This window comes from Emydura macquarii, unplaced genomic scaffold, assembly GCF_026122565.2.
Source record: "Emydura macquarii macquarii isolate MOO-44397 ecotype Brisbane River unplaced genomic scaffold, CSIRO-AGI_Emac_v2 contig_2924, whole genome shotgun sequence".
Classification (NCBI taxonomy): domain Eukaryota; kingdom Metazoa; phylum Chordata; order Testudines; family Chelidae; genus Emydura; species Emydura macquarii.
The window spans coordinates 5,033,156-5,046,065 of record NW_027133061.1 but is presented as its reverse complement, the minus strand read 5'-3'; the positions used below and the strand labels follow the sequence as shown (position 1 = coordinate 5,046,065).

Sequence of the window (12,910 nt, the reverse complement as noted above, 5' to 3'; positions counted from 1 at the left end):
TTCCTGACCGCTGGGGGCGACCCGCCTGGCTTTCGTTGATTCTGGCGCTCACCACGTCTGGCTCCCTCCGACAGCTGGCGCCGACCGCGCCTGGCTTCCGCTGACCACAGCTGGCTGGCTTTTACCGTGCCAGCCTTTTTGCCGACCGCTGACCACACCAGGTTAGCACCGACTGTGCCGGCCTCCCACCGAAGCCGACTGTTGCTGACTCAGCTTTATCAGTTGTCAGACAAGGTTTCCCAGGTCCTCTACTGGTTCAGCTTTTAGGAAATTTTAGTTTATGGGTAAACCTCTTGCTGACACAGAAGCAATGTCCCTGCTTCTAAGAAACAAAAGACTCCAAGAGAAGTTATTAATTTGATCTTTTAAGAATGGGAGGAAATAGTTACTTCATGCCTGGGGGTGGCTCTTTGCCAGAACTAGCACAATTTTAGTAGAAGACTTCTTACCCCCTTTCCAAGGCTGGAACATTTGTCTGCCATCCTTGTGGGGCTCTGTTTAGTTTAGAGTGAAGTATTTGATCATAACAGGCTAAGCACAGTTCTGCTGACATCTGTTCATACAACTGAAGGACAACATTTTATTACCCCAGCAGTTAACACAGAAGTGGTTTGTATCCCCAAACCAGCCCGGTTAACCATTTCCCATTATGCTCAGCACCTAGGTGTGCTTATCCATATGCAGTGAAATTATGCTAACTACTTCATTGTACTTATGCAAATACAAAGCCCATGCAAATCAAGTGTCCCCCCGCCTTTCAGCTGACTGAGCACCACTCAGACCTTGCTTACACAGGTACACTGAGACATGGGTGCTCAGTGGCAAGGAACGGGGAATTTCTGCTGTCCCCTCGGCCGCACAAAGGGATAAGGCGAGGTTCCCCGACATTTATAGCCAGAGACAGCGTCCGTCCCACCTTCCGTGTTTCGTGACATTGGCTTGTTACCTCCCCTTGTACCTTACTCCAGGTGTCTCAGGCAGAACATCCCTATTCATCTCTTCCAGCAAACCCTCTTCTCTGGTGTTAGGCCAGGATCTCCTGGAGCGTGTTCACACACAGAACCGAGAGCTGTGCCTGTGTTTTAGCAACACTCGCAATCGCTTTGCCAAGGTCATGTATCGGACAGTGACATGTAAGCTTCTGCTTTCATCCATGGCCTGGCTTTGGTTCAAGACATGGCCTGACTTTGCTGACTATGGTTCAGGCCTCAGATCTTACCCACACCAGGCTCAGCGCTCCAGGGTCTCTCTCCTACAACAGGCCTACGTCCCCTTTTCAGTGTGCAGCTGCTGTATGACCCCAGGAAAGGAAAAGGTTTCATGGTTTTGAATTCCAGCTTAAATCAAGACAGATACTCTTTGATGCAATGTGCTGGCTTCTTGATTGAAGAAATATCCCTGCCCTGTTTTCTGGCTTCAAGTCCTGTTGCTCTCTCCTAATTTCTTTTTCCCTGTCGCTTGTGAACTTTACCATGCTCTCCGGATGTTTTGCTTTACCCACCTTACTAATCTCTTACTTTCACTGCAACTCACTTCCTCCTTATGTCTGAAGTCTGCTTCTCTTTAATTACAATTGAACTTGCATTACAGCTTTTTTCCCTCTACATTTCATTCTTGCTGTGCTTTTCTCCCAGTTTGCCAACAATTTTTTAAAGGAATGTCTTAGTTTACTGGGAGACTCTTTAGTTATTTCTTCTCTGATTTAACCATCCTGTTCTTCCGTCAACATTTCCTCTTTCCCCGTGTACTGCTGGCTTTCTGCTTTCCAGGGATTGCCTCTTTTGTGGCTATCCCTCCTATTCCTATTGTCACTGTCCCACCTGCACTGGATTCCCCACACTGTTTTTTTTCCTGCCCCCTACAAAAAAAGACCCATCCCAGGGTCAAGCTGCTCCCGCTTCAGTTGCCTGGGATCCTTAGGTCCCCAGACCCACCCCAGCGTAGCTGTTTGGTGCTCCCCTTTTTTATTAAAGGAACCCCCCCATTCTAAACCCCATGAGGCTGCTTCCGGGCAGCTGCCTCGCACTGCTCCCAGTCCTCCCGCGTGGTGGGGTGGTGCGGTGGCAGTGTGGTTGCCAGGGGGCAGGGAAGGGCGTGGTGAGAAGCGGGTACATGGGTGGCACCATGTGGGACGCAGGAGGCTCTTGGGGCAGGGAAGGAGCCTGTGTGGGGAAGAGACACGGGGCGCTGGGACAGGAGGGAGACTGTGGGAAATGGGGGAGATGTGGGGGGACAGAAAACTGAAGGCAAGGGGGAAAAAAATCTGGGGTGCAAGGGGCAAGGTGGCAGGGGAGGTGGGGCAGCGGATGGTGGGGAGGGGTGGGTGGGATATCTAGGGGTTCCTCTTCACATTACAAACCAAACCTAAGCCCCACCCCAGAAACCTGGGAAAAACACCCCCCCTCCCCCTTACCGGGCGACGCTTCCCCCCTCCTGGGCACTGAGTCAGCGTGTGCACAAAGATCCCTGTTCCTGCGGGGGAGGGAGCAGAGCACTGAGCTGGGAAAACCCAGAAACCACGGCTCAAAAGGAGGCAAATATGAATTCAGATCCTCTCCCCGCGGTCTCTTGGCCTCAGCTTCCCACCATCCAGTGTGAAAAGCCAATGGACGAATGACCCTTTAACCCAGCGGGTTCCAGCCTCTGGCCCAGGGGCCAAAAGTGGCCAGCAGGGTCTTTCAAACTGGCCCGCGGCTCCCCTCCCACTGACTGCAGCTGGGAGCTGCGGCCTAAGGACCCGGGGGGGCGCATTGCTGTGTGGCTAAAAGACCGGTGCAGACTGGCGGTGGCAGGGAGCAAGGCAAAGCGCTTCGCCTGGTCCACATGTGCCGGGGTCCCTGCTGGAGGCAGAAGGAGGGGAGCACGGATTTCCTGTCCCCCACCGGCTGCAGAAGGGAGCCACTGCCTGGGGTGACAGGACATGTGCGGTTTCCCTGCTGCAGCTGGGGAGATGAGAGATCAGTCAGGAGGCTCCTTCCGTCTGGCTGCACTGGGGCGGGGGGGGGCGCGGGCGGAGACTGGTGGCTCTTCAGGGTTGTAAAAACGATATCTGTGGCCCTGGAGCCAAAAAGGTTGGGCACCACTGCTTTAACCCTTCCCCTTCCCATCCAGCTCCCACGCACGGTTGTGCCAGGCTAGTGACCTCCCAGGAGTCCAGTGCATTCACCTTCAGCCCCTCGGTGAGGGTGAGTAACGGCCGGCACCCGACACCTAGCGGCCTGTCACTGCTGCTTTGGTGACTTAGCTGTGCAGCTGCTTCTCCAGCTGGTCACGCAGCCCCACGGCCACCTAGATCCCAGCTCTAAGGCTTCTGGGTAGGAGGGACCTTGCTGCGCTCTGTCTCTCCCCACAGCCCTGCTCCATGCCCGGAATGAAGCCCCTTGATAAAGGCAATGGTAATATTTGTTAATGCTCTTTCTTCAAATCAGGCTGATTTCTACACACACAAGCGCATGCCGACACACGTGTGCTCAGGTACACACGCGCTCACACATGCACACACATCCAGACATATAACTACACCTTCATAACAACATGTGCATGCGCACAAACATACACTCGTGCACACACGTGTACGCGTGTGCATGCACATACACACAAAAATGCACATGCACACATACGCAAACACCATAGGTGACACAGAGCTACTTGGTTCCAGAGGGGTAGCTGAGTTAGTCTGTATACAGCAAAAACAATCAGAGTCCTGTAGCACTTTAAAGACTAACCAATTTAATTTCTGCAGGCATCAGCTTTCGTGGACTGTAACCCACTTCATCAGATGCAAGAAATAGAAATCAAATAGGAGGTATATATATACATCCAAGGGTAAGGAATTACAATGGGGAGGGTAGGTGTTAGCAAAGTCCATTCAGTGAGAGTAGATGAGGCCTATTCACAGCCATTGATGAGGGGATGAGAATGTGGGACCAGTGACAATTACTTCTTGTAAGGAGAGAACCATCCCAAGTCCCTGTTCAGACCCAGTCTGATTGTGTCAAGTTTGCAGATGAGTTCCAGTTCCTCAGTTTCTTGCTGAAGTCTGTTTTTGAAGATTTTTTGTAGAAGTTCCCCCATCCGTGAAATAAATCTACAAAATCAAGCCATTTGGGGGGTTTTGTCCAAAAAACAGTCTACAGTCTCTGGGGCTGGCTGCAATGTCCCAGGTTTTCCCCTCGCCCAGTGGAACATCTGGGAACTACAGACAAGCGGTGGCCTTGGCATAAAGTCCCGTCCCTGGCGCGCACACATCGCACAGCGAGCGCATTTCCAAACTCCCCTCCTCGAGGATAACAAATTGGAAACAGCCTAATCATCAGTGGGGGGTGAGGGAGACGAGCCAGATGGAGGGGGCATGCGCTGATGAACCCAGCTGCGTGGAGGAATTTGTCTAAAAGAGGATACACGCTTGGCAAGGGACCGGTAAATCTCAGGGCCTGTTCTTTAACCACTTGGCTTCGGAGACAGGGTTTGTGTTTGCTCCGTGTTTATCGAGAAGAAACAGCTCCAGGGGACAAGTCCTCGGTTTCTGGCTTGAAGAGAAGCTGAAGGAGAACTGCCATCTTCTGAGCTCGTCAGCGCAATGTGACCCTGGCTGCTGCTTGTCCGGTTCTGCATGATAAGCTCCTCGAGACAGGGTCATTTGCAAAAAAAAAAAACCCTTTGCTCTGAGAAATACACCCCAGGAAGCCGGCAGTAGCAGCATAGACTGGCTGCCTTTCTGCCTTGCTAGGAGCAATGTGGGACTTTAAGGCCTGGTCTAAAATAGACAATTAGGTCAGCATAACTATGTCACCCGGGTGTGTGAAAAATCCACACCCCTGAGCGGCGCAGTGAAGCCAACCTAAGTCCCCGTGTAGACAGCACCAGGTCAACAGGAGGCTTCTTCCATTGACCTAGCTACTCCCTCCCGGGGCGGTGAATTAATGACAGCGATGGGAGAACCCCTCCGTCGGCGTAGGCAGCGTTTCACGTGTAGACAAGCCCTCCGTGTCCCGGTTGTATACGTTTCACGTACGAGCCTGCCACGGAGGGCCCTGTGCCCTCTGCAGCGCTGGGGGGTGAGAAAGGCTGGCACGTTCAAGGAGGGGGCCGTCGCCTTTGATCACGCAGAGGCTACAGTGTCAGAGCCACGTCCCAGGGGTCTGGCCCTCATCCCGGTGCTCACACGCGCAGGGTGACAGCTGCAGCAAGGAAAAGTACCAGGCCAGGGAAGCAGGCGGCCGTGAGCCCACAGTCCAGGTCCTTAGGGGGAGGTTCTGCAAAGAAGAAGGAAAGGGTGAGCCACTTGAAGCTTCCCAGGGTGGCGGGGACCTGCTGGCATGTGGGGAGTCCCAGGATCCCAGCAGAGCTTCCGTTTAGCAGACTTCCTCTGCCTACCAGCTTGCTCTGGAGTTCCAGGAGCTGGGGCTTGACCCTGGCAGAGGTTTCACTGGCACACGCAGAGGGCTGTTTTCGTGGCCGGCGGCCGCTGGGCCTTTGCCTCCTGCCCACGTTGCTGTGTCTGGGTGCCGCGGCATCTGCACCGCCGTGCCACGCTGGGCTGGCATTGCCCAGAGCCGAGGCTCACCCAGGGCCGCCTCACCATCCCTGGGGGATTTGTTCGGCGGGAGGTCACGCTACTGGCACGTCCTCAGCCCGCGGCGCCCGGGCATCATGGTGCCACAGCGCCACGTCGTAGCCTGGAGCCATGAGCCGAAACAGGGAACGCAGGACGAGAGGCAGGGTGGCCCCCGTGCTTAGAACACTAGCCTGAGACCGGGGAGACCCAGGTTCAATTCCCTGTTCCTGCCATGCGGGTGCGGAATTGCTGCGTAGCCGGCTCACGTACTGACAGCTGTGAAGCTGCAGCAGCGCACGGGCTGTGCCATCCAAGGGTCCCAGGGGGTTTATGCAGCCCTGGCTGCTGTGGTGTCCCTGCTGTCGGTACTCCGTCTACACGAGCTGCAATCCCACACATTCTGAGTGCCCCTGCCTCGCTCTGTGCCTCAGTTTCCCCTCTGTGCAACGGGGGCAATAGCCCTGCCCAGCCACACAAGGGGGGTTGGGATTAAGACACTCGGATACAATGCAAAGGGGGGCTGGGTACGAACTGAGAGAGGGCCTGGCGCCCTGCTACACGCAGCTGCCGGGTTCAGCTAGGCCTGGTGGCACCCACCGAGGGGGGGCGGGGGAGGATAAGCTCGAATGGACACTGAGCTCTGCGGTTCTCTGCCCCCCCGAAGCTGAGCCCGAATGCCCAGGGGGCCCGGAGGCCTCTCCTCCCACCACGTGCCTCCTCGCCCCTCCCTTGTACTTGCCGCCGACACAGAGTTGCACCTCTACGGACACGCAGTCGTAGCTCAGGCCCACCCAGCAGAAGTAGTTCCCTTGGTCGGACGGCGTGACTTCGGCAAGGTGCAGGGTGGCGTCGCCGTGGGCCAGCCCCGTGGCGTTCACCCACGTCCTGGCCTTGAAGCGCGACCCGTAGCGCAAGTCGCTCTCAGTCCAGTTGCTGTTCTTGTAGAGGTTGATTTTGTCATTGGCCTGGATATAGTTCCACTGGATCTTCGGGGCCGTTAGGGGGTTGGGGACTGTGAAGAGGCAACGCATGGAGACGTTCTCCCCCACCTTGGCCTGCAGTTGGGTGATGGAGTTGTCCCCACACGGCTCAGCTGGGCAGGCTAGGGAACGGCAGAGCAAAGTCACAACCCTGGGGAGCGGGAGCCAGGTCTAACACTATCCGCACCCAACTGAAGTTGATCCTGACCGGAGCCTCCAGCGGCTACCGAGCCAGTCCTGTGGCCTTGCCACTATCGGAACTACACCGTCCCAGTGAGCCCGTCCTATGGCCCCACCACCACCACACCACTAGTACAACCACTGTCCTGTGGTCTTGTCACTACCAGAACTACACCGTCCCAGTGAGCCTGTCCTGTGGCCTTGCCACTATCGGAACTACACCGTCCCAGTGAGCCCGTCCTATGGCCCCACCACCACCACATCACTAGTACAACCACTGTCCTGTGGTCTTGTCACTACCAGAACTACACCGTCCCAGTGAGCCTGTCCTATGGCCTTGTCACCACCACCACACCACCAGAATTACACCGTCCCAGCGAGCCCATCCTATGGCCTTGTCACCACCACACCACCAGAACTACACTGTCCCAGCGAGACAGACATATGGCCACCACCGTTACCTCACCACTAGAACAACACCACCCCAGGAAGCCAGTCCTGTGGTCTTGTCACCACCATCCCACCAGAACTACACCATCCCGGCGAGTCAGTCCTATGGCCTTGTCACCACCATGCTACCAGAACTACACCATCCCAGTGACCCATTCCTATGGCCCTCACCACACCACACCATCAGAATTACACCGTCCCAGCGAGCCCGCCCCTATGGCCGAAATAGCAAAGCAACTTTACAAATCGCATGGCCCAAATCAGACCTTTAGAGACATATTATAGGAAAATACAACGGTAGTGAGGGTCATTCCTTACAAGGAGACTAGAGCTTGGATATGCAAATGTATTCTTGGTAGTTATTTGATGCTGTTTACATATATCTTGTTAAGAGGTTAGCAATGTAGCTAAACTGCTTTCCTCTCTATCACTGTTCTATTGAGTAAGAGTTCAAAAGGAACCTATGAACGTTTAGATGGAACTTGAATGTAATGATACAATTGTTTTTGTTTCTCTTTGAAGTTTAAGTAGTAAACACCTGTGAATGGTTGTAAATGGCCAATTACCTTGTGCTAAGGTGTGCACAGGACCTAGGAGATGATGCTTCAGAGTCCCCAGTAATCATCTATTAATTGTTCAAGGAGGTACCTGCTGTCAAGAAGATATCGGTCAGCCTGCATGGATCTATAAAAGACTCTAATGGACTGACCCTTTTTTATCTCCTAGCTTGTCAGGGAAAGTTTGGATGGCAAGACTGGGATCCCAGCGATCACCCTGGAATCACCCTGCTATTCTCATGGGAGAATCTGAACCAACTCTGCACATGGACTATTTAGTCTTCATTTCTCTGGACTGGGTTTCTAACAAAGAGGCTCTAAACAAGGACTGATGACTCCCCCAAGCTGTTTGGGTAATTTCACAGACTTTGCAATTTAAGAACTTTACAATTCAGTTATCATCACTACTTTGAAACTGACCTAAGAGCTTTATTTTCATCTGTGTATGTACACTGACCTTTTAACCATTATCTTTTCCTTTTTTAAAATAAATATTAGTTTAGTTAGTAAGCATTGGCTTTAAGCGTGTATTTGGGTAAGATCTGAACTATTCCTTGACCTGTTTGTAATGCGTCCGATCTTTTGGGATTGGTAGAACATTTTTACAGATAATGGACACAGATCTGCGGCAATCCCCATCATATCTGACTTGGCTGTCTGGGTGCTAGCCAAAGGACTGGAGAGTTTTAAGGAAACTGTGTTTTTATCTATTGAATGACCAGTGAGGTCATCAGAAGCTGTTTATTGCTGGCTTGGTATATCTTATGGAAGAAAAAAACCCCAGGATTTAGGGCTTTGCCTGCCCCATTCTTTGCACTTTGCCCTGTTTAAGCTATTAAGCATGGCTCCCCTGATGGCCAACGTCACAGGCCTCCACCACCATGCCACCAGAACTGCACTGAGCCAGTCAGCCCAGGGCTGTGCCCCTACTCCGCCTCCCCCCCGCCCCCCAAATAACCCCATGGAAAAGACACAGGTGAATGGACTGAGCTAACAGCAATAGGATTTAATGCAACTACGCAAGCAGAACAGAGCTTAGTGAAGGACCCCCATTTCAGCCCCGAAAGAGCCCTCTGTTTCTTACCCACCATGCACCCAGCGTGAGAGTCGCTCCAACCACCTCAGACATGCAGCCACCCCTGGTGAGACACAGCAGCTGCTGGTCAGTGCACACAGCAACACCGAGCAAAACGAAGGGGAGGAGAAACCTGGGTCCGAACGGGTGCGGGGAAGGCTGAGCTGGGAGTCAGTCAGGGCACTTGTTACATACTCCTTAAATAACTGCGCTCACACAAACATGCGGAGAACAGCAGCCACGGGAAATAGTTTCCACCCACGGCGGTTGTTTTAAACTGAGGAAATTAAATGGCCTCCGGGGGAGGACAGCAGAGGGTCGGGGACAGGCAAAGGACTGAAGCAGGGTGTGTGTGTGGAGGCAAAGGGGGGAGTTTACAGATTTCCAGCTCCTTCCCACCCCAGCTTTGGGGAGAGCATTTGGGGCCTGTGGTGGGGCAGAAGCAGCTTCCACTTGGCAGGGGATCGGGGAGCTTTGGCTGAAGCCAACAATAGGGCAGGGTGGGGAACTTCTTGTAAAACAGTGCCTTGAGAACCCCCCAACTCCCTGCACCTAAGACACCACTGGGCAGAAACAGAAGGGACAAATCAACAAAGGCTGCAGGATCTCATCAACATGCTACTCTTCAATGCCCCAGAGAACTTCAGCTTTGACAAATCTTCCTAATGGTCAGAGTGGAAACATTATTTTGCAAAATTTCTCATGGCCACCAAGCTGCACAAAGAAACTAGAAATATGCAGGTATCGTCTTTAATTATGTTATGGGAAAGCAGGCAGAGCATATCTTAAAATCCTTTGACTTTACTGAAGACAATTATAAAGATGACTATGGAAGGGTCCTGGCTATGTGTGATGCAGACTTTATATCTTATATAAATGTGCTTTATGAAAGAGCATGTTGTCACCAGAGAACTTAAGAACAGGGAGAAAATGTTGACAGTCTTCTAAGAGCTTTGCAGATGGACGAAAACTGATTTGGGAATGCAAAGCATGAAAGTATCAGAGACAGGCTGGTTATTGGGTTCACAGCAGCTAGAGCTGAAGAGATGTAACTTTAACCACAGCTATACGGACGGCAAAGCAGTCAGAATGAGTCAAACAACAGAACAAAAGGCAGGAGCAAAATGAAAAACAAGGAACGAGCTTACAAGCAGTTAACAGATGTGGCATGAGTCCTAAAAGTCATTCCCATAGAAGTCATTCCCATAAGACCCCTTAATGAGGTAAGGAGAGAGAACTCTCAGGCTAAGAGGGACAAATTCCAGCCTACGTGCCCAAGATGAGGAAAAAGTCATATCCCAAGAGATGATGCACACCCAGCCAGAGGCGTGTGTGTAATAAATGCAAAGAATGTGAATATTTTGTAGCTGTTTGTCACAGCAAGGCAATCAGGAAGTCGACCCATATTACAGACCATCAAGAGCATTGTTTCTGGGATCTGTAACGTGTGACTACACAGAGCCTGCGCGGTGAGTGAAACTGAATATTCCAGGCCAGATTATTGACTTTAGAATTGACTCAGGACCTGACCTCACAGTCCTCTCAGACGGCCTTTACAATCACCTTCAACCCCTCCCAAAGCAGTGGCATACTGAAGAGGGATGGGGCCGGGCCAGGCCCCTGGGCGCCGGCCTGCGGGGGGAGGACGACGACGCTGGGCCTGCCCTTCATGACACAGAGGGGATGGGGGGCGCCGGCCCCTCCAGCGCCCCTCCCGACCCTTGCACATCATGAAGGGCCAGCCCGGTGCCCCCCCGCAGGCTGGCGCCCAGGGGACTGGACTGCCCCCATCCCTCCTTAGTATGCCACTGCTGTGGGCTGTGGGGCTGGAGCAGCGGGTAAGTGTCAGCTGCCGGACCGGCCCTTCACGACAGGCGGGGGGGCGCAGGAGGCTGAGGGGCAGCTGCTCCCACTCCCGCGCCCCCCCCCCCCCGGCGTGCCGTGGAGGGCTGGCCCACCCTGCCCCCCCAGGCCAGGGGGCTGCCCCCATCCAAGCCAGTGCCGGGCTGCGGGGCTGGAGCAGGAGAGGCGGGCACCGCGCGGTGGGTAAGTGTGGGGAGGGATGGCGGCGGAGCCAAGTCTGCATATGTGCCCCTCACAGGGCTCACACACCCCTGCCCCCGCAGGTACAGACCCTCCCTCCCTGGGGCAGCTGGGGGGTGGCGCCAGGTCCCCTCCTGCCCTGTGTGGTGGGGGAGTGAGGGGGACAAATGCAGGCTTGGCCGGAGACCCACGGCACGCCATTGTCCCACGGCTGAAGTCACCTGCCACAGTTCTGACTGGCCCTGGAGGGATCCTGCACCGCGGAGGCCAGTTCTTCATGGAAACAACTTACAAAGACAAAAGCTGCTCACTCACGGTGTACGCCATCCAAGGACCACAGACCAATACCCTTCCCAGCTGCAGCCTGGCAGTCCCGCTGGGCCTAGCTGGGGAGGGGGAAGAACTTGACAGAGGATTTGATGATATTGGACTTTTGAAAGGAGACCCAGGACAAGAGACAACGCTGAGCCAGGCAGCGTACAAACACCCCTGCCAGAGAGACCTTGGAAGAGACGAGCTGCGGATTTATGCAGATTCAGAGGACATCATCACCTGGTCATACTGATCTGTTTTTTGCAGGTACACAGAAATAATATCCTTGACAGACATAACAAGTTGCAGGGTTATTGACAAACACTTGTGCTCACTCTGGTATTCCAGAACAACTAGTGACCGACAACAGACCACACTTCACTGCACCAGAATTTAAGTCACTCTGAATAAAATATGATTTTGATCATATTCTTAGCAGCCCGCATTACCCACAAGAGAATGAAAAGGCTGAGAGAGCTGTACAGACAGCCAAGAAAATCCTACAGCAGGAAAATTAATTTCTGACCTGAGTTACCAACACAATAGCAGCTACTGGATATAATCCAGGGCTGGCAACGGCAACAAAATTCTGTTTAAATATTTCAACCAACTCGAATATCAAGCTGCCTTCCAGAGAGATTGTGAGTTGATCAGTGATGATCAACTGCCTGCGGTGATGGGCAGCACCAGGTGATACAAACCTGAATTGAACAGAATAAAATAGAAGAGAGGCTTAGTTAACTACTATCTGCAGAGTTCACTGAGATCCCTGGATGCAAGGCTCTGGAGAAAGACCCCAACCCATATGAGCCCCCATCCCATTCCCACACAGACAGAACAGCACACTCCCAGTATTTACCTAGGTGCTGGAGAATTGTGACGAGGAATCCCAGGTGCAGCAGAATGCTCCTCATCTTCACCAACTGTTATGGCAGCAATGGTCCTCCTGACCTGCAAGAGGGAGAAGAAAGGCAGGGGGGTGACTATGTGCAAATAGGAAGGGAACCCGGCTGAGACAGCAAAACCCCAAGCAAATGGTACCGGGGAGCAGCCCCGTTGTGGAGGGGCGAGTTCAGAATTGATCAGTTATAGAGACCAGAGACAACTGCGAAGCTCAGACCCAGCCCAGGGAGGGAAATTCCGCAGCATTCTGAGTCCTTGGGAGAATCTGGGAGTTTGCCTCAGGCGGCCCATCATAGGATCATAGAAGAGGAGGGTTGGAAGGGACCTCAGGAGGCATCTAGTCCAACCCCCTGCTCAAAGCAGGACCAACTTCAGCTAAATCATCCCAGCCAGGGCTTTGTCAAGCCAGGCCTTAAAAACTTCTAAGGATGGAGATTCCACCACCTCCCTAGGTAACTCCTCAGTCCCTGCAATCACTCCCCATACTCTCCAAAAGGGCAGTTATTCCTCTCTAGCCCCTGCCCCGTTATCTCTCCTCTCAGCCCATCAGAGGCTGATTGGATGCAAATTCTCCTTGCTTCTTCCTCGCTGGTAAAGCAAGGTGGTTTGTTATCATAACGGAGGTCCCAGCATGGCTGTCCAGAGAAATTACATCCACCTGCATCTCACTCCATAGCTTTATCAGTTGTTTTATTCTCTCTGAACAGGCTACAATAGAGTATGAGTAAGCTTGGAAAGTTTTCGTTATCATCAGTAAGTGCTGATAAGGCTGGTTACCCACAAAAATATTTCCTGCGATAATCATTCACGTTGACAGAGAGGAAAGGCAAGAAAAATATTACTTGAAAACGCG

The 12,910-nt window shown here is 53.0% G+C and overlaps 1 protein-coding gene across 1 annotated transcript; it reads right to left on the bottom strand.

Moving 5' to 3' along the window:
- Positions 1-5,160: 5,160 nt before the first annotated feature.
- LOC137167410 (uncharacterized) lies at positions 5,161-12,077 on the bottom strand. The gene is made up of 3 exons (XM_067569541.1): positions 12,014-12,077; positions 6,192-6,659; positions 5,161-5,255 (listed from the first exon to the last, which is right to left on the bottom strand). The coding sequence occupies exons 1-3, from the start codon at positions 12,066-12,068 to the stop codon at positions 5,161-5,163; spliced, it is 618 nt and encodes a 205-aa protein (XP_067425642.1). The 5' UTR covers positions 12,069-12,077.
- Positions 12,078-12,910: the final 833 nt, after the last annotated feature.